At 48.0% G+C, this 18473-nt stretch overlaps 1 protein-coding gene across 1 annotated transcript in view; it reads right to left on the bottom strand.

Moving 5' to 3' along the window:
• Positions 1–87: 87 nt before the first annotated feature.
• GAB2 (GRB2 associated binding protein 2) overlaps positions 88–18473 on the bottom strand; it is a 139856-nt gene continuing 121470 nt past the window's right edge. Inside the window, exons 3-10 of the mRNA XM_035114566.2 lie at positions 15499–15739; positions 10408–10994; positions 8162–8256; positions 7296–7578; positions 4435–4525; positions 3927–4029; positions 1949–2074; positions 88–1422 (exon numbers count right to left, since the gene is read on the bottom strand). Coding sequence (XP_034970457.1) covers positions 1282–1422; positions 1949–2074; positions 3927–4029; positions 4435–4525; positions 7296–7578; positions 8162–8256; positions 10408–10994; positions 15499–15739 — 1667 coding nt within the window. The 3' untranslated portion in view covers positions 88–1281. The remainder of the gene's footprint in view (positions 1423–1948; positions 2075–3926; positions 4030–4434; positions 4526–7295; positions 7579–8161; positions 8257–10407; positions 10995–15498; positions 15740–18473) is intronic.

Raw genomic sequence — 18473 nt, 5'->3', positions numbered from 1 at the left:
GACACAGAGCTTGAACCCACTTTCAGCTGGTATTCAGTGGCACATCCACCTTTGCCATTATCCAGATACGACTAGGAATCTGGAGGGTTACCGTGAGACAGGGTTCAAACCTAACAGGACAATTTTGCTGACATCTTTTTTGTGGGTTTTTTTTTGTGTGTGTTTTGTGCCTGGACTAAGCATTGAGGCAATGGGCAATTTCAAACACATTACAGCTGAATATTTGTAAATATTCAACCTTTCGCCAACACCTGAATTTTCGTTTCGAAAATGCGAAAAGTTCTAACGAGTTTTGAGTGCGCTAGATTTATTGGCAAGCATTGGACATGAACAGTGGCTATTCCTGGAAATGGAACGTCGGACTGGATAGACCTTTAGCACAACCCGACAGGGCTCGTCTGACGGTCTCAACTACGAATCTCTTGAGCTGCCAGACATCAAACGTACTCACCTACTAAGCACAACTGCACACCAGCTACCAAACACGGTCAAACATCAAAGGCTGAACTCAAACATTACAGGATATCAGATACAGATATCAAATATTCCGCAAATGTTCAACAAATATGCAAGAATTCAGAAAAGATTCGACATGAAGATTTGTGAAGGAGAATCTCGGAGGGGAACCAACACACTTTCCCAAGAAACTGATAAATGCCAACGAGCAGTGGTCGTTTCCTTACACCCACGTCCTCACAAGGATAGCTCTCCTAAGTGCTCCGAGGACGGGGATGCCTGTAATTTGCAAGGTAAACAAAAACCAGCGCTTCCACAGGCTTTGCTGAAAATCAAACACGCTTAGAGCCGACGTCTGGCCACTTTCTCTCCTGTAAAGGGATCAGGAGACGGAAGAGGGAGGCAAAAGGGAGACCAAAGATATCCCAGCAGAAGCCCAACATTCTGCCATACCGGCACCGGTTGGGCTCGGGTCAGGTGTACTTTGAGGAAGAGGAGAAAACGGTGGATACAAGGCGGGTTCGGTGATGACTGAAAGCATGCAGGCCGTCAAGATTCCCAGTATTGCTATGTTGAATTTTGCAGATAAATTTTGCACCAGGAGCTCTGGCATCCTTTAGCACTGGCAAGCAGTTATCAGCCATGTTTTCCCCCCGGAAGTGAACTTTGCTTTCTCAATCGACCCTGGCGCTAGCAGTCCTTGCTGAACGACGGCCGGTGGCCCAGCGCCTTGATGGGCAGAACTATTTAGTCTCTGCCCTTCCGGAAGGCTCTCTCACTCTCTTTTTCCTCTCTCTCTTTATCCTGGTGTACCTCCGCCGGCTATTACTTCACCGCCTTGTTGGGCTCTGAAGACTGCCGGACGTCTGTCCACTCCTGCATGGTGCTTTGCAAAGCTTGCGTCTTCTCCTTGTCAACTTGTACGTAGTCGACCTTCTCATCTGAGGCAACCGAGGATGTGGAGGGCTGGTGACGGGGAAGAAGGAAGCACATAACAGTTGAACGTGGTTGCACATCTACCCCAAAACAGAGTGGGTGGCAGGGGGTGGTGAGAGAAGGGAACCTTTTTTCAGCCTGGGGCCCACATTCCCTTATACACAACCTTTCGGGGGCCACATGGCGGGTGTGCCAAGAGGCAAAACGGGGTGGAGCAACAGTTGTGTCTCTTGTACACATTCCTCTTTAACCAGGCCTTTGGCTGATAGACATCCAATGCCCTTTAAAAATGTGTTGGGGGGCTGTTATTGTTTTTTATTTTTATTATGCGTTTTGTGTTTATATATTGCGATTTTACGTTGTGAACCGCCCTAAGACCTGCGGGTCTAGCGTAGTATACAAATTGAAATAATACCGGTAATAATAATAATAATAATAATAATACACAAGCAATGTATAGTTCAGAGGATGCTATGCAGAAAGTGCATTGCTTGAATGGGACAGAACATTACTTGTTTGCACCCCATTTGATTAATGCAAAGTCTTTGGGCTATACCTTTCTGTGAGGGCCAGGTGAGCTTGGCTGGAAGTCCAGAGCCAGGTAATCGACATTTCCTGTGCTCTTTTTCGTGGCCGGGCTGCTTGTGCCGCTGGGGATGGGCGATGCAGAGACTGGGTTTTGCTGGAAAAGACACATAAAGAAGGAACAAGTGAAAAAGGCACAGGACCGGCCACAAACCGGCGCTTGCGGATTCCTTCTTTCCAAAGAAACCACAGTCAGAAGCCAAGGTCTGTTCTTGGAACTCCTGTTCACGGTTTGGTTTGAAGAAAGAAACCACAACTCTGGCTCACGCCGAAAGCTTTATGGTTTGTTTCCCGACTTCCGGAAGGAACAGCAAAGCGGGGGCTGATGGAACTGCCTGCATCAACATATACGGCTTAATTACAGACTATAGTTTTCCTAACTAAGATTAGCAGCCGGCTGGTAGCCTCGGACTCGGTGCCAGTGGCTGGTTAGGTCAAGCATTAGGCAAGGGCCCCAGAGTCTCAGAAGGGCCCCTCGCAGGCATGACCCAGAGCCATCTCACCATCCATTGTCCTTCCTGCTGGATGAGAAGTAGTGTGGTTTTTAGATGGGAGCAAAGCTTTGCTCCCATTCTGTCAAGTACAGGAGTTCCCCTCTCCCTTCTTGTAGCTCACCGATAAGAATTAACAAGCATTTGGTAGATTTATAGTCCTTTTATTACAGGAAGTACAAACATGTAACCCTTTGCAAGGGTATCGGTTGCTCACTCTGATTCCACCCCACTTCTGGGTCGCCAATGGAAAGTCCCTCCCCCCCGTGTCTCCTTTGTTCTCTGACACGCTCAGAACACCCCCCCTCTCAACTGATATATTGCCCAGCTGCTCCCTCCCTTCTGGTTGCTTAGCTACTATCTCATAGCTGGGTAGTTCCTCTCTCAACTGTGCAGCTTCTGTGTCTGCCTGTCTCTCTGCTTCTGGAAACGCTGGAAGGGGGGGGGGCAGCAAATATTCTCCCTCTTCTTCTGTTAGGAGCTGACTAGCTGGAACGTGTCCAGAAGAGGGCAACCAAAATGGTCAAAGGCCTGGAAACGATGCCTTATGAGGAACGGCTTAGGGAGCTGGGTATGTTTAGCCTGGAGAAGAGAAGGTTAAGGGGTGATATGATAGCCATGTTCGAATATATTAAAGGATGCCATATAGAGGAGGGTGAAAGGTTGTTTCCTGCTGCTCCAGAGAAGCGGACACGGAGCAATGGATTCAAACTACAAGAAAGAAGATTCCACCTAAACATTAGGAAGAACTTCCTGACAGTAAGAGCTGTTCGGCAGTGGAATTTGCTACCAAGGAGTGTGGTGGAATCTCCTTCTTTGGAGGTCTTTAAGCGGAAGCTTGACAGCCATCTGTCAGGAATGCTTTGATGGTGTTTCCTGCTTGGCAGGGGGTTGGACTGGATGGCCCTTGTGGTCTCTTCCAACTCTATGATTCTATGATTCTGATCTCCCTGAGATTGCATTTCCCAATCCTTCAGTCCAGCCCAGCCCATGACACATTCTCAGTGGTTGTCCTCTGTCTTAATTTAATTTACCCAAAATGCAATGACCCAGCCTATAGATCTATAAAACCTAGACCAAATATCTAAATCTATAGAGAAGGAACACTGCTCAGCGGTAGAGCACCTGTTTTACATGCAGAAAGTCTCGGGTTCAGTCCCAGGCAGGGCTGGGAGAGTGCCCTGTCTAAAATAATCGAGAGCTGCTGCCAGTCCGTGTAGGCAATACTACACTGGATGGGCCCCAATGGTCTGACTCAGTACAGGCAGCATCCTGTGTTGAGGCCAGGCATTGCATTTTGGGTAAATTAAGACGGCGGGCAGCCACCAGGGGTTCAAATGCTGCTCACCCACTGCTAAAATGTGAGCTGGGGTTGGGGGCACTAAGGACGAGGGAGGAAGATGGAGTATGGAGAGAGAACTTAGGTTGTACTGAGAAATGGATTCTGCAGGGACTTACCATGGCTACGTAATTCTCTTCACTGTCTCCGGAGTCTGTGCTGGTGATGCTCTGGGTGGAGATGGGACGACAGTATTGGGAAAAGTTGGAGTTGAAGGTCTGGCTGTAATGAGAGTTGAGAAGATGAGTTGGGCTAGGTGAGGTCCCTTACACATCCTGTCCCCCCACCCCTCCATTTACACAATCCGCTGGCGTGTTGAATGGGGACTCTGCACATGCCCCAACCGCTTTCCTCCGGAAAACTTGCTCTTTGGTGCTAAATCGGAACGAACAGCAGTCCACGGAGAACTCAATTGCTGTTTGTTCCGATTGAGTGCTAAAACTGTGACTTTTCCCGGGGGGAAAGAGGAGAGGAAAACGGAAGTGTGAATAAGTCCCCCTTCAACCCTCTGTTGACCCCATGGAGGGCCCTTGCTCTGTTTCATGGGCAAGATCTTCACTTAAGAAAGCTGGTCGCTTTGAGAGCAGCCAAGCCTGGTCTGTGCCGGACAAGGGGTCCTTTACTCACCCAGGCCTGGACCAGGACTTGGTGACCGGTGACTTGAAGGGAAGCTCATCGATAACGGTGTTGTTCCTCAAGTCCAGAGGCGTTGGCTTTGCTGGAGCGGAGAGAGATCTGAGTCAGAGATCTGAGCAATCGTTTAATGGACACTTGATTGACAGGACTGATAGAAAAAAAAACAGGAATTTGGCAGGCGTCTGGTCGGCCGCTGTGGGAACAGGATGCTGGACTAGATGGGCCATTGGCCTGATCCAGCAGACTCTTCTTAGGTGCTTATGGCAGACTGGCAGCCTCCTGAGGTGCGGATAAAAGGTAAAGGTAAAGGGACCCCTGACCATTAGGTCCAGTCGTGACCGAATCTGGGGTTGCAGCGCTCATCTCGTGTTATTGGCTGAGGGAGCCGGCGTATAGCTTCCAGGTCATGTGGCCAGCATGACAAAGCCGCTTCTGGCAAACTAGAGCAGCTCACGGAAACGCTGTTTACCTTCCCACTGTAGCGCTTCCTATTTATCTACTTGCATTTTGATGTGCTTTCGAACTGCTAGGTTGGCAGGAGCTGGGACCGAGCAACGGGAACTCACCCCGTCACAGGGATTCGAACCGCTGACCTTCTGATCAGCAAGCCCTAGGCTCAGTGGTTTACCCACAGCGCCACCTGGGTCCCTGAGGTGCGGATATTAGCCTCTAAATGCAGCTTCAAGCCACAGCAGTTGCCACACACATTGCAGAAATATCAAATCACCCACAGAAGAAAACGGCAGGAAAGTGGTTTCTTTCCTTCCCTGAACTAAAAGGTAAAGGGACCCCCTGACTGTTACGTCCAGTCATGGACAACTCTGGGGTTGCACGCTCATCTCACTTTCAGGCCGAGGGAGCCGGCGTTTGTCCGCAGACAGCTTCCGGGTCATGTGGCCAGCATGACTAAGCCGCTTCTGGTGAACCAGAATTTCTCTCCTGATTAAGCCAGTCCAGCCATGTCATTTTCAAAAGCCCACAGGCAACAGGCCCCTGTGTGATCAAAGATAGATTGCTCAGAACATGGGTGTTCCATTTTGGCTTCAGTGGCCATGAAAACACTATAAATGTAAAGGGACCCCTGACCATTAGGTCCAGTCTTGACTGACTCTGAGGTTGTGGCGCTCATCTCGCATTATTGGCCGAGGGAGCCGGTGTACAGCTTCTAGGTCATGTGGCCAGCATGACAAAGCTGCTTCTGGCGAACCAGAGCAGCGCACAGAAACGCTGTTTACCTTCCCGCCAGAGCGGTACCTATTTATCTACTTGCGCTTTGACGTGCTTTCGAACTGCTAGGTTGGCAGGAGCTGGGACTGAGCAACGGGAGCTCACCCCGTTGCGGGGATTCGAACCACCAATCTTCCGATCGGCAAGCCCTAGTCCCTTCCCTGAACGAAATGAATGCAAAAAAACCCCTCCCAAAATAACTCCCAGTCCCCTGAAATGAGGGATAAGCTAGGGTATGGGAGCAGGGAATAATAGAATCGTAGAGCTAGAGGGCACCTAGAGGGTCATCTAGTTCAACCCCCCCGCAATGCTTGACCACTGCTTAAACTCCTCCAAGGAAGGAGAGTGCAAAACCTCTTGATGGAGTCTGTTCCATTGCAGAACAGCTCAATAGAATAATAGAATAGAATAGAATAGAATAGAATAGAATAGAATAGGACAAACTTGGTCAAGCTTTAAGACCTTGAAGACTAAGGCTCACTCAGCCATGAAGCTCACTGGGTGACCTTGGGCCAGTCTCTCAGCCTAATCCACACTTACGGTACCTCACAGGATTGTTGAGAGGGGGAAAAGGCAGAACCCACGTAAACTACCTCGAGCTCCATGGAGGCAAGGGTGGCATGTGAATGCATTAAATCAGGGGTTGCCAACTCCGAAGAGACTGCGATCTACTCACAGAGTTAAAAACTGGCAGTGATCTACCACCTTTTGGGGTGTTCAGGTCAAAGTTGTTTAGGAAGGAGGAAAGCCCTGTTTTTTAGGGGTTCAGGTCAAAGTTGTTGAGCTTTTCTGAGGCGGGAAGAAAGCCCTGTTTTGGGGGGTTAAGGGCTAAAATGTTGAGCATTTTTAGGGGAGCTGAAGTTGTTGAGCTTCTTTGGGGGAAGCCAGTGATATACCAGTCAGTGATCTACCACAGACGTCCAGTGATCTACCAGTAGATCACGATCTACTTGTTGGACGTGCCTCCATTAAATAAATAAAAAATAAACCAATAGCCTGTCCAAAATCTTCGTCTGTCAGCTCGGAGGTGGTGGGAGGCTCCCGTTTGGCATTCAAAGGTAGACAGCACTTTTCAAGTGCCTTTGGCGAGCCATCCAAACGTTGGCATGGTTGGCATCTGCTAAGGGCCCACCCTCCAGCAGGAGCCCACTGAGAACGAGCACCAAGGACCCCCTGGTATGGCGAAATAGACTCACTGGGAGAGAGGTAAAGGTAAAGGGACCCCTGACCATTAGGTCCAATTGCGGACGACTTTGGGGTTGTGGCGCTCATCTCGCTATACTGGCCGAGGGAGCCGGCGTACAGCTTCCGGGTCATGTGGCCAGTATGACTAAGCCGCTTCTGGCGAACCAGAGCAGCGCACGGAAACGCCGTTTACCCTCCCGCTTGGAGCGGTATCTATTTATCTACTTGCACTTTGGCGTGCTTTTGAACTGCTAGGTTGGCAGGAGCAGAGACTGAGCAACGGGAGCTCACCCCGTTGCGGGGATTCGAACCGCCAACCTTCTGATCGGCAAGCCCTAGGCCCTGTGGTTTAACCCACAGAGCCACCTGCGTCCCTGTGAGAGAACCACCACCCAAAAAAGCCCAGAGCCGAGGGCAGCTTGGAGGGAAGCGGGGCTTACCTTTGCGGTCTGGCTTGAGGTTGCGGTTGACGGGCGGGGGCTGGATTTCGCTCATCCTCCTGTGCAGCTGAGAACTGCTGCTACCTTTGTGGACCGGGAAGGTAGAGGAGGACATGCCCATCAAGTCCAGGTGGTGAGGCCCGGGGCTCATGGGGATGTAGAGGTGCTGAGAGTTGTCGTTCGACCTCTCCGTGCTGATCAGGACCGAAGAGCCTGGGTTCATGGGCACATAGTTGTCTTCTGAGTCCGCGCTGTGAGAGCGAGCCACCGTCGCCTTGTTTTGCTGGGGAAGGGAGAAGGTGGTGACACTTGGAAGTGAGAGCAGAGCCGGTGGGAAAGGCGGCAGAGAGGGAAAACTCAGGTTCTAGGTCTTCGGAATTTTTTGCAAGGCAGCTTCCTGAGAAGCACAGATTTTATATTATTTTATATTCATTTATTAATTTAATTTATATACCCGGGGGTCTCAGGGTGGTTCACAGAATAAAATCAAGACATAAAACCACAATAATAAAATTAAAAACAACAACCCAATAGCCTCCCCCCCCCCAAAGCACATTTTAAAAGGGGATAGGATGTAAATTGGATCAACCAAAGGCCGGGTTAAAAAGGAATGTTTTTGCCTGGCACCTAATGGTGTATAAAGAAGGTGCCAGGCGAACTTCCCTGGGGAGAGCATTCCACAGATGGGGAGCCACTGCAGAGAAGGCCCCGTTTTCATGTTGCCACCCTCCGAACCTCTTGAGGAGGGCGTACACAAAGGAGGGCCTCTGAAGACGATCTCAGGGTATATATGTATGTATGTATTTATAGAAAACCTCAAGTTGCTAGTCCTTAGGACACCAGCTAACCGAGCACCCATAGCTTACCAGATATGAGTTGAATCCAGCATTCACAGACTCTGCTGACTGAACTGCGCTGCTGCTGCTGTGCTGAGGATATTCATACGTTTCACAAGATGAAGCTGAAATCAGTGACATCGAAATCACAGTTAACAAACAGTAAACAAAGTTTATTTAGAGGATCAACTTAGTGGGTTCTCCCAATTCCTTTTAGATGGAGGACAAACAAAAGCCAAAATTCCTAGAGTGCAGATTTCATGAGCGTTGGATGAAGTTGTACATCATCTGCACCCTCAGGGCAACTGACTAATGCAAGCCATGCAACAGATACAGCTCTCTCCTTCAACATACTACCACCGGTTCTCGCCCCACGTTGTCTAACAGTAGAGCCGGATGGGCCTCAGAACCTGGGAGGAATTTTGTCCCGCCTCTTATTTTTCTACATCAAGGTCCTTCTGGAATAGGAATTCTATTTCTGAGTGATGGAGATGCAAGAGTGGTGTGTCCATTTATTGTTGGCATCCGTCTGTCTCGAGAGACAATGGAGTGCGCCTCCGGGGATGAAGGGAAACCGCTGCATCTGCAGCACTCAAGTGACCTCTCTGGGACGCAAGCTTGGGCAGTGTGTATGGAGGTCCTGGGCTGCCCAGAAGACAAGACCCTGCTCTCAGCCTTGATGAGATGGTCCAAAGGAAGGCAGGGCAAGACCTTTGACACCACCATGGCTGCAGGAGTTGCTGGAAGGAGGCATACAAGGTACCACCCAACCATCTTAGAGACTCCACTTGGGATTTGTGGAGGGTTTACTTCTTAGCTTTTTCTTCTCCCAAAATCTGGAGGTTTAGGATCAGAGTTTTCCCTCTCCTAGATGGGCTCCCTTCCCAAGTGGGCGAGACCCACCTGCCCCTCACTTCCCTTGACAGCATGTGCAGAAACCACCTTCTTGACCATTGGACCCACTCTTGGTCTCATCTGCTCAAGCCACCAGAGCCTGTCTTTGCATGCAGGGAAAGTCCCTCACTGCCAGGCTTCAGGGAATCAGGTCCCTCCCTCGGTGGTAGTGAATAAGCAAATCAAACGAAAGGAGCGCTCTTACCAGTTAGTTTCTTTAATAATCACAGTGAGAGACAAAGGAATGTATATCTCTCTCTAGAAATGGCATTGTTCCCAGTAAAGGCTCACACCATCTGTCCCTACTAATTTACACCACGTTGGGTAATCTGAGCCTGTTGCCCCTGGGCTCTCTGTTCTATCACTTTCCAAGCCCGTCTACTCATAGGCGAAGGGGGGGGGGGTCAGGAATGCTGTCCAAGGACACTGAATCTGCCAGCTCTCTCTCTCCTGGTGTTTCAAGAAGGATACTGACAAGCTGGAACGTGTCCAGAGGAGGGCAACCAAAATGGTCAAAGGCCTGGAAACAATGCCTTATAAGGAATGGCTTAGGGAGCTGGGTATGTTTAGCCTGGAGAAGAGAAGGTTAAGGGGTGATATGATAGCCATGTTCAAATATATAAAAGGATGTCATATAGAGGAGGGTGAAAGGTTGTTTGCTGCTGCTCCAGAGAAGCGGACACGGAGCAATGGATTCAAACTACAAGAAAGAAGATTCCACCTAAACATTAGGAAGAACTTCCTGCCAGTAAGGGCTGTTCGACAGTGGAATTTGCTGCCAAGAAGTGTGGTGGAGTCTCCTTCTTTGGAGGTCTTTAAGCGGAGGCTTGACAGGCATATGTCAAGAATGGTTTGATGGTGTTTCCTGCTTGGCAGGGGGTTGGACTGGATGGCCCTTGTGGTCTCTTCCAACTCTATGATTCTATGATTCCTCTTCTAGCTGTTCCTCACCCAGTATTTCCCAGCTTCCCCCCTCTGGACTAGGCCCCTCTGCAAACCGCTGTTCTAAATCAATACTGTCCAGTTACTGCCCTTGGGAATGTTCAGGAGAAGGGGCCAGCTCCCACCATTCCTCCTCAGCCCAGCCCGACACTCACTGAGGGTTGGAAACTCATTGGTTGCCCTCAGCTGTTTTAGTCAGTCAGTGGAAGCTGTTTCCTGGGGTGTGGCCGCTGTCTCATGCTGGCAAGCTTCTAGGAGCCATAGGTGAGAGCTGATTGCAAGGTGGGGACCAAAGGTGGACCAACTACCCCATCAGAGGTACTGCCCCTCCCCTAACAGCCCATGCACCGCAGCTCCTGCCCAAAGCCTCGGAGAACCGCTGGCAGTCATAGCAGTATAGCCACCTATAGTCATCCAATGCAAACAGCTCTGATACGCACCTCGATGCAGCTTGCAGTTTTCCATTGCAGGCAGTGTATTCCTTCTGGGAATGGTAGCGGCAACTGAGCCCACGCCTAGGCCTTCGCTATCTAGCAGGCGCTGCTGAGGGCTGCCCCACCGTGTTTCTGGCTGCCCTGGTTTAGGTGGCCTTGGTGGGGGAGTGGCAGGCGTTTCGTTGGAGGCCACCCCCAGGGTGTTGTGGTTCTTGTCCAGCGTGAATGTCCGTGGAATCTGATAAATGGACAAAGGGGTGCCAGGGACGTCGTACGAGTCAGTGGACAGCTCCCCGAAGTCCTTGCAAAGGGTGTTGTTGGGGGTTTTGAAGGTGTACACCTCCTCGCTATCCGTTTCGGAACCCGTGAGGCTGGATTTGGTGTGCGTGTAGCACCCGAAACTCCTCGGAAGGTCGTAGGCACTGTCCCTGAGCTCCGAGTTGTGCCGGCTCGGCTTGGGCAAGCTGTAGAAGCCGTGGACTTGCCCACCCACCCCGTTGACACAGTGCCCGTTCCCCTGAGACAGCTTCTGGACAGATGGGTCGCTTCTCATGAAGAACGAGGATCTTGTGGCTTGAGAGAAACTAGCACTCCTAAAATGAAAAGTGGGAGAGAAGCCGTGAGGCAGAGATTCACATTGGGCACTGCCTAATATCTTCCTATAGAAATAGAAATGTAACATGTCGTCACGCTCTGCAGCATGCGGAACAGCAGGCTGGGTGAGCTGTTTAACAGAGGGAGGGAAGTCACCTTACCCCCCCCCCCATTAAACACCCCTGCAGTGAGGTGTAACATGGCAGGGGGCCTTCACATAGCAGTTTAGCAAGCTGCTGTGTGAAGCAGCTCTCCCTCTCCATTAACATTTGGAAAATGCAATCTGGTTTAGGGATAGGTGGGGATTTGTCAGAGAAGTCTCAATACATCAACAAATTATAATTTTCACGATTCTTGGAGAAATGTTGTAACAACCTGCTATAAAACTTAAATGGGTTTATAGTGTAGAGACGTTAAGCTCTCAAACCCCAACTGTGGGATCGTAGCAGTAACTGGTCTGTGTAATGTGATCTTACCTATGGCTCTGAGCTCCACATAGTGGCCTGTAAAATTGTGAATAATTGTCTTGGGTCACACAAGTGTTGTGAAAGGAAATTTGCAGCCTTGGCAACAATGAAGATGAGTACTATGGGATACAATTACTCGCAGTTCATTGCAACGATAATCCCAGAGCAGGTTACATAAGCCATTAAAATAGCAGAGAGACAGTAAAATATTACAAATAAATGGACCATGCGACCTGCAGCAAGCAGAAAACCGAAAGGGTAATCGCAAACAGGCACTATGCCCAGCAAACGCACCAAAAACTCTTAGGAACTGGCACCAGTTGCATCTCAGAGAAGTTCTATAACTGTGGGGGCCACCACCAAGAAAGCCATCCCTTGGGTTGCTGCACTGCAAATATCAAATAGCTCCAGCTCCACCAGGATGACCTCGCTCACAGATTTTAATGCACCAATGTGCACACACCTACAACAGATCTTAATAAACACACACAATTTTAAATGTTTTTTTAAAAGAGAAAGAGCAAGGGAAGCTCATTCAGTCATCCCATCAGCCGGCATTTAAATTTAAGAATTTAAAGGTAAAGGACCCTTGGATGGTTAAGTCCAGTCAAAGGCAACTATGGGGTGCAGCGCTCATCTCTCCTTTCAGGCCGAGGGAGCCGGCGTTTGTCCACAGACAGCTTTATGGGTCATGTGGCTGGCAGGACTAAACCGCTTCCGGCACACGGAACACCATGATGGAAATCAAGAGTGCACGGAAATGCTGTTTACATTCCCGCCACAGAGGTACCTATTTATCTACTTGCACTGATAAGTGTTTGAACTGCTAGGTTGGCAGGAGCTGGGACAGAGGAACTGGAACTCACTCCGTCATGGGGATTTGAACCGCTGACCTTTTGATCAACAAGCCCAAGAGGCTCAGTGGTTTAGACCACAGCGCCACCCGCGTTCCATTGCTGCACAATGGAACTACCCCTTCCTCTCTGATCCCCTGCAAATTCCAGATGCTCTAGCAGGTCCTCCAACCCTCTGGAGCAGAGTTTTTGGGTGTGTCGGGTGGTGGAGAGGTTGGGGAAGCTCCACTGCTGAAGCAGACATCTATTCCTCTCATCCGGTGCTATTGGTGGATGCAACCCAATGCTGTTGAAAGGTCCCAAATGGCTGGATACAAAGGGGTTTTTAATGACCTTCCATTAGCTGCATCAGAAGCGAAGCATGCTTTTAATTATTAATGAAAAACAGATGTAGGGGTGAAATTCTCTTGAGCCCGGGAAAGCCCCGGGGTTCACCGAGAATCCAGCTGTGGTTCAAGCATGTTGGGGCCTTCTGATTCACATGGCTGGTACCTCTCCAGCTGTTGCCCACCGCCCTTTGGGCCATTTATGGGTCCCTTCTCACATCACGTTTCCAGCACGTTCCAGTATGGTTTGATGGGAAGGAAAAGGCAGCAAGCTCTAGGGAAACTGGAAACCAGTATAATGATAACAAACCAACTGGGGCCAGCAGAAACTAAACGAAAAGCCACAACACTGCTAGAATAAAGAAGGCTTACAGCACATATTTCTGTATTTGTTTCATAAAATCTATACACCTCTTGACTGTTATTTTAAAAAAAACAACAATCAAAGTGGTATACCCAAAGGTAAAACAAGAAAAAAAATCACAATGAATAGTATATGTAGCTGCAGGACAGAGAGTCGGAAGTCCTTTTACTTTTTTCTGTTTTTCCCGTAGCTTTTCCTGTCTTTCCTTTTTCTCCCCCTTTCTCTAATTTTCTGTTCAGGGAGGCTTTTAATGTTTAATAGATTATTGTGTTTTGTTTTTCTGTTGGAAGCCGCCCAGAGTGGCTGGGGAAACCCAGCCAGATGGGCAGGGTATAAATAAATTATTATTATTATTATTATTATTATTATTATTATTATTTCTTCTTTTCTTCTTTCTGACTTCACTCTTTTCTAGACTAAGTTTTAGACTTATTTTAGTATATTATAAAAGGGGCTTTGTAATGGATATGTGCTTTTGTATATCTAAGTATCAATAAGTAAATCAAATAAACAAAAAAAGGGGGGGAATCACAACCCTACTTTAAAACATACCAGAAATTACAATACTATAACACCTATGCATCTAAGCATCCGGATAGGCTTGCCTATTATACAAGAGTGTTTTGAGCAGGTGCCAAAAAGAGTACAGCGAAGGTGCTCTCAAGAGGCTGGGAGTTCCAAAGTGTAGGTGCTACCACACTAAAACAGATCAGAGTTCTTGCAAATACGGAACAGTTATTATCTGGTGCCAGTTCTGGAGATCGAAGCTGTTGAGTGGGAACATGTGGAGCCAGGCAATATATGTTGTTTAGTCATTTAGTCGTGTCCGACTCTTTGTGACCCCATGGACCAGAGCACGCCAGGCACTCCTGTCTTCCACTGCCTCCCGCAGTTTGGTCAGACTCATGTTCGTAGCTTCGAGAACACTGTCCAACCATCTCGTCCTCTGTCGTCCCCTTCTCCTTGTGCCCTCAATCTTTCCCAACATCAGGGTCTTTTCCAGGGAGTCTTCTCTTCTCATGAGGTGGCCAAAGTATTGGAGCCTCAGCTTCAGGATCTGTCCTTCCAGTGAGCACTCAGGGCTGATTTCCTATAGAATGGATCAGTTTGATCCATGGGACTCTCAAGAGTCTCCTCCAGCACCAAAATTCAAAAGCATCAATTCTTCGACGATCAGCCTCCTTTACTGGTCCAGCTCTCACTTCTACACATCACTACTGGGAAAACCATAGCTTTAACTATTTTGTGTGAGCAATATATATGCTCACACAAAAGCTTCAACCAAGAGGTCATTTGGCAGCTTCTGTGCCGTACTGCTTCACCACCAGTAGGTGGAGATATGTATAAAACGACTACAGGATTTTATTTTATTTTGCACGATGGGCCTATTTTATTCCTTTGCAGAACAATTGCAAAGTAAGATGTGTCTTGTTTTGAAAGACCAGCAGCTGCCTCTTGTCGCTTGAGCTTCAGACTACTCTCAGATCTCTTGCCACTAAGCCTAAATGGCTGTGCCTAAAGTTTTACAGAACAGTGGTTTTTGAAGAACTGCCCACCTAGCAGTTCGAAATCACGTCAAAGTGCAAGTAGATAAATAGGTACCGCTCCGGCGGGAAGGTAAACAGCATTTCCGTGCGCTGCTCTGGTTCGCCAGAAGCGGCTTAGTCATGCTGTCCACAGGACCCGGAAGCTGTACGCCGGCTCCCTCGGCCAGTAAAGCAAGATGAGCGCCGCAACCCCAGAGTTGGTCAAGACTGGACCTAATGGTCAGGGTCCCTTTACCCTTTATCCAATGTTTGCCCTACTCTGAGTAGTCCCATTGAAACTAATGGACCTAAGATAGTAATGGCTGTTCATTTCAAGCGGTGTCCTCCGAGTAGGAAGAACTCTGGGCACTACCCATTGGGCTTAATTGCCCTAAGCCATCCTAAGCATTACAAATTCATTGGAAGGGCAGAGTGCGACGTTATTAAAAATAAACAATGGCTCTCAGGCACTGAGCTTGTAGGCAACAAAGAATATGCAATGGGTGAATCTGTCAATATTGGCTTCTCGTTTTTCCAGTCTGAAGTTCAGCTCCTAACATTTCCACATCAGTTTGCGTTTATTATTGTTTTAAAGTCCTCCTGAAAATTCACCAGCAACTTTAGTGTGAATTTCTCCCAATAATAAGACATTTCATACAGTATGCAATTTTTCCCAGTAAACACATATTTTTGCATGGTATTTCTCCCAATGCTGAAGCATTCTTGTACCTTAACTAAGATACGCAGTTCTATGCACGCTTTAAGGTGGCAGGTGAATTTTTGCAAATGGTGGTTTGCTGGAGAGCTGCATTGCAAAATTCGGAGAAGTGTGAATTTCGAAGGACCTTTGCGTTTCACTCTGCGTACTGTTTCGAAAAGTGAGAATTAGGTAGATTCATATTTGATGTGAACCGAATCAAATTTCTCTCCCCCCCCCAAATCCTTAGCCAAAAGCCAAAATCCTACCTGGTGTTCTCAGATTTCCTGCTCATGCACTGGTGCAGGAAGAGATAGTCTTGAGGGGCGCTGGTAGAGAGGGTGGTCCGGATATGGTTGGCGGGTGAATCGAAGGTGAAAAGGGTGGGCTGGCTGGAGTGCGAAGGAGCGGACGACTTCCGTTCTCGCAGGAGCCGCTGGCTGGAGCCACTCAGCTCAGCCGGGGAGGAACGTGGCCCGTGAAGGACAGAAGGAATGTTTCTTAGAGAATCTGCACAGGAAGAATTGAGGGAGATATTGTCACTCTTAAAATAATAATAATAATAATAATAATAATAATAATAATAATAATAATAATAATAATAATTTTATTTATACCCCGCTCATCTGGCTGGGTTTCCCCAGCCACTCTGGGCGGCTTCCAGCAAAATATTAAAATACAATAATTCATCGAATTTTTAAAAGCTTCTTTAAACAGGGATGCCTTCAGGTGTCTTCTAAACATCAGACAGAACCTAACAGAGCTACAATGCCCAACACCCAACAAACAAACAAACAGTTCCCATGATTCTTTGGAAGAAGCAATGTGCATTAAATGTGCAATCAGGGACAGAGAACGAGTGGCTCTTCAGATGTAGAACAATAGAATCATCGAGCTGGAAGGAACCCTGAGGATCATCTAGTCCATGCCTAGGCAACCTTGGCTCTCCAGGTGTTTTGGAACTACAACTCCCATGATCCCCGACCACTGGCCCTGTTAGCTAGGGATCATGGGAGTTGTAGTTCCAAAACATCTGGAGGGCAGAGTTTGCCTAGGCCTGATCTAGTCCAACCCTCTTGCAATGCAGGAATAGGCAGCTGTCACATACGGGGATCGAACCTGCAACCTTGGCATGATCCGCACCATGCTCTAGCCAACTGAGCTATCCAACTGAGTCATGGACCTAGATTCCAGTTCCCATCATCCTTAGCTACCAATGGCCATGTTGGCAAGAGGCTGATAGGGGAGCCTAACAACCTAGGGATGACTAAATGTTCCTCCTCTCCTCTGTCTAAACAAGGTGATTCATCAGCCTTCTATACGTTGTCAAGTGATAAAAATAGGTATGTCTGCAGGGTTTCTTTTAGCCGTACCACAAATTCCTATTTTAGAGAGAGCAAAATAACATCAGTGCGTGGTTCTGACTGATTGGTTGGTGCCTGTGCGCACCGCCGATCAATATTGAGCATTAAATTCAATGGTGTCAGGGTGAGATTAAGGGGGAAAGTTATTTGCATAGCTCAGTCCAGGGATAGATTACATGCACAATGCTCAAATTCCATTCTTTGGGCAGAGGAGAGCTACCTTGGCAGCACAGCACGCTATTGGAATTTAAGTCATCACGTTTGCCTAATTATGCTATTATTATGACCCTGCAATCATCATCTGAGGTCCTTCTATGTGGGCCTCCTCCAGGTGAGGTCCAGAGGATGGCAACATCCGAGAACAGGGCCTTTTCTGTGGTGGCTCCCCGTTTGTGGAATGCTCTCCCCAGGAAGGCTCGCCTGGTTCCTCCATTACATACCTTTAAGTTCTATGGCCTTTTAAATGTGCTTTTGGGAGGTGGGGTTATTGGCTTGTCGTTCTTAGGCATTTTGTGTCCTTGTTTTGTATTGTTATATTGTGATCTTCAGATGAAGGGCAGTAATAATCTGAGTGGGTCTGGCGAGGGCTGATGGGAATTGCAGTCCAAAACATTTGGAGAGCACCAGGTTAGGGCCATTACGATTTTGGCAGTTTTGTTTTCAATCCCTCGTGCGGCATTCTCCGTTTTCACAGCTGCTGCACAGGGGGGTAGAGAAAGGGAGGAGAAATGTGGAAGGAGGCAGGAGGAACGGGGGGGGGGGGATTAATCAAATCAGCTCCTGGATGAACAAACCTGTCCTGTTTTTTGGGTTTTGCTTCTTGGTCACACAAGGAAGTGACAGAATGCCAGGAGCTGGCTTTTAAATGTACGGCTGCCAAACTAGTTTTTTCATTCAACTGGTCTGGGGGGGGGGGGAACCCTGAAACATACAAATAAAAAGAGGTACACACTAGGGACATAGCCAAATGGGGGGTGGAGGGGCAGCTTTCCCCCCCTGAATCAAGTAAATAAAAGAAAATGCTTAACTAACTGACTCATCGTGTCACAGATAGCTCGGTTCTGCCCCCCAATAAATCCTGTGCCGTCGTCCCCACCACTAATCCTGGCTACGTCCATCACACACACATAATTTTTGGACGTACCCTAAAATATAGACCTTTTGGATTGAAGAAATAATAGTAGCTGGAAGCATGATAGGATATATAGTCCCCGTGAACCCACTGGTAACTTGGTTTGGGTATGCCTTGATCGATGACAGCGGAACGACCTTAAAATTATTTTTCTTTCCTTTGTTCAGGAAATAGGAAATTACAGAAGAAGAGGAATGCTTTGATTCAGTTTTACCAAAATTATGCCAATAGATCAATAGACAGTCTCCCACCCCCAAAGTATTTAACGAGCACATGCATGGCACCCTACGCAGTAATTTTTTATTGTTAATGGGGAAGTATTTTTATGCTCTAAGTTATCAGTGAACTGGTGATCATTTACTGCTTAATAACGTTAAACAAAAATAGATTAAAAAGATGCATGCTGTTTAAACAAGCTAAGGGGGGGGGGAACAGAGTGGAATATATTTTGGGGCATGGTTGCTGGAGAGGAAGATGAATGAATTGGGGTGAAGGTTCATTGCTCAGATTTTAGGTGGGAGAAATAGGTCCATTACTCAGCACGCTATTCTAGACACATGAGCAGGCGTCACTCAAAACAGACTCACACTCCATAACCTCTAGTAAAAGCAGGCTTCTCAGCCCAAGGGAGCCCATTCCATTGGATACTGGCATTGATTTTCAAAAATGTATCCTCGCTCTTCTCCCCACAATGACCCGGCCACTAAGTGCTATTAGCGATTGCGGCGGGTTCAGAACTCACTCGCCG

This window comes from Zootoca vivipara, chromosome 4 (assembly GCF_963506605.1).
Source record: "Zootoca vivipara chromosome 4, rZooViv1.1, whole genome shotgun sequence".
Classification (NCBI taxonomy): domain Eukaryota; kingdom Metazoa; phylum Chordata; class Lepidosauria; order Squamata; family Lacertidae; genus Zootoca; species Zootoca vivipara.
This window is presented reverse-complemented; position numbering and strand designations above follow the sequence as displayed.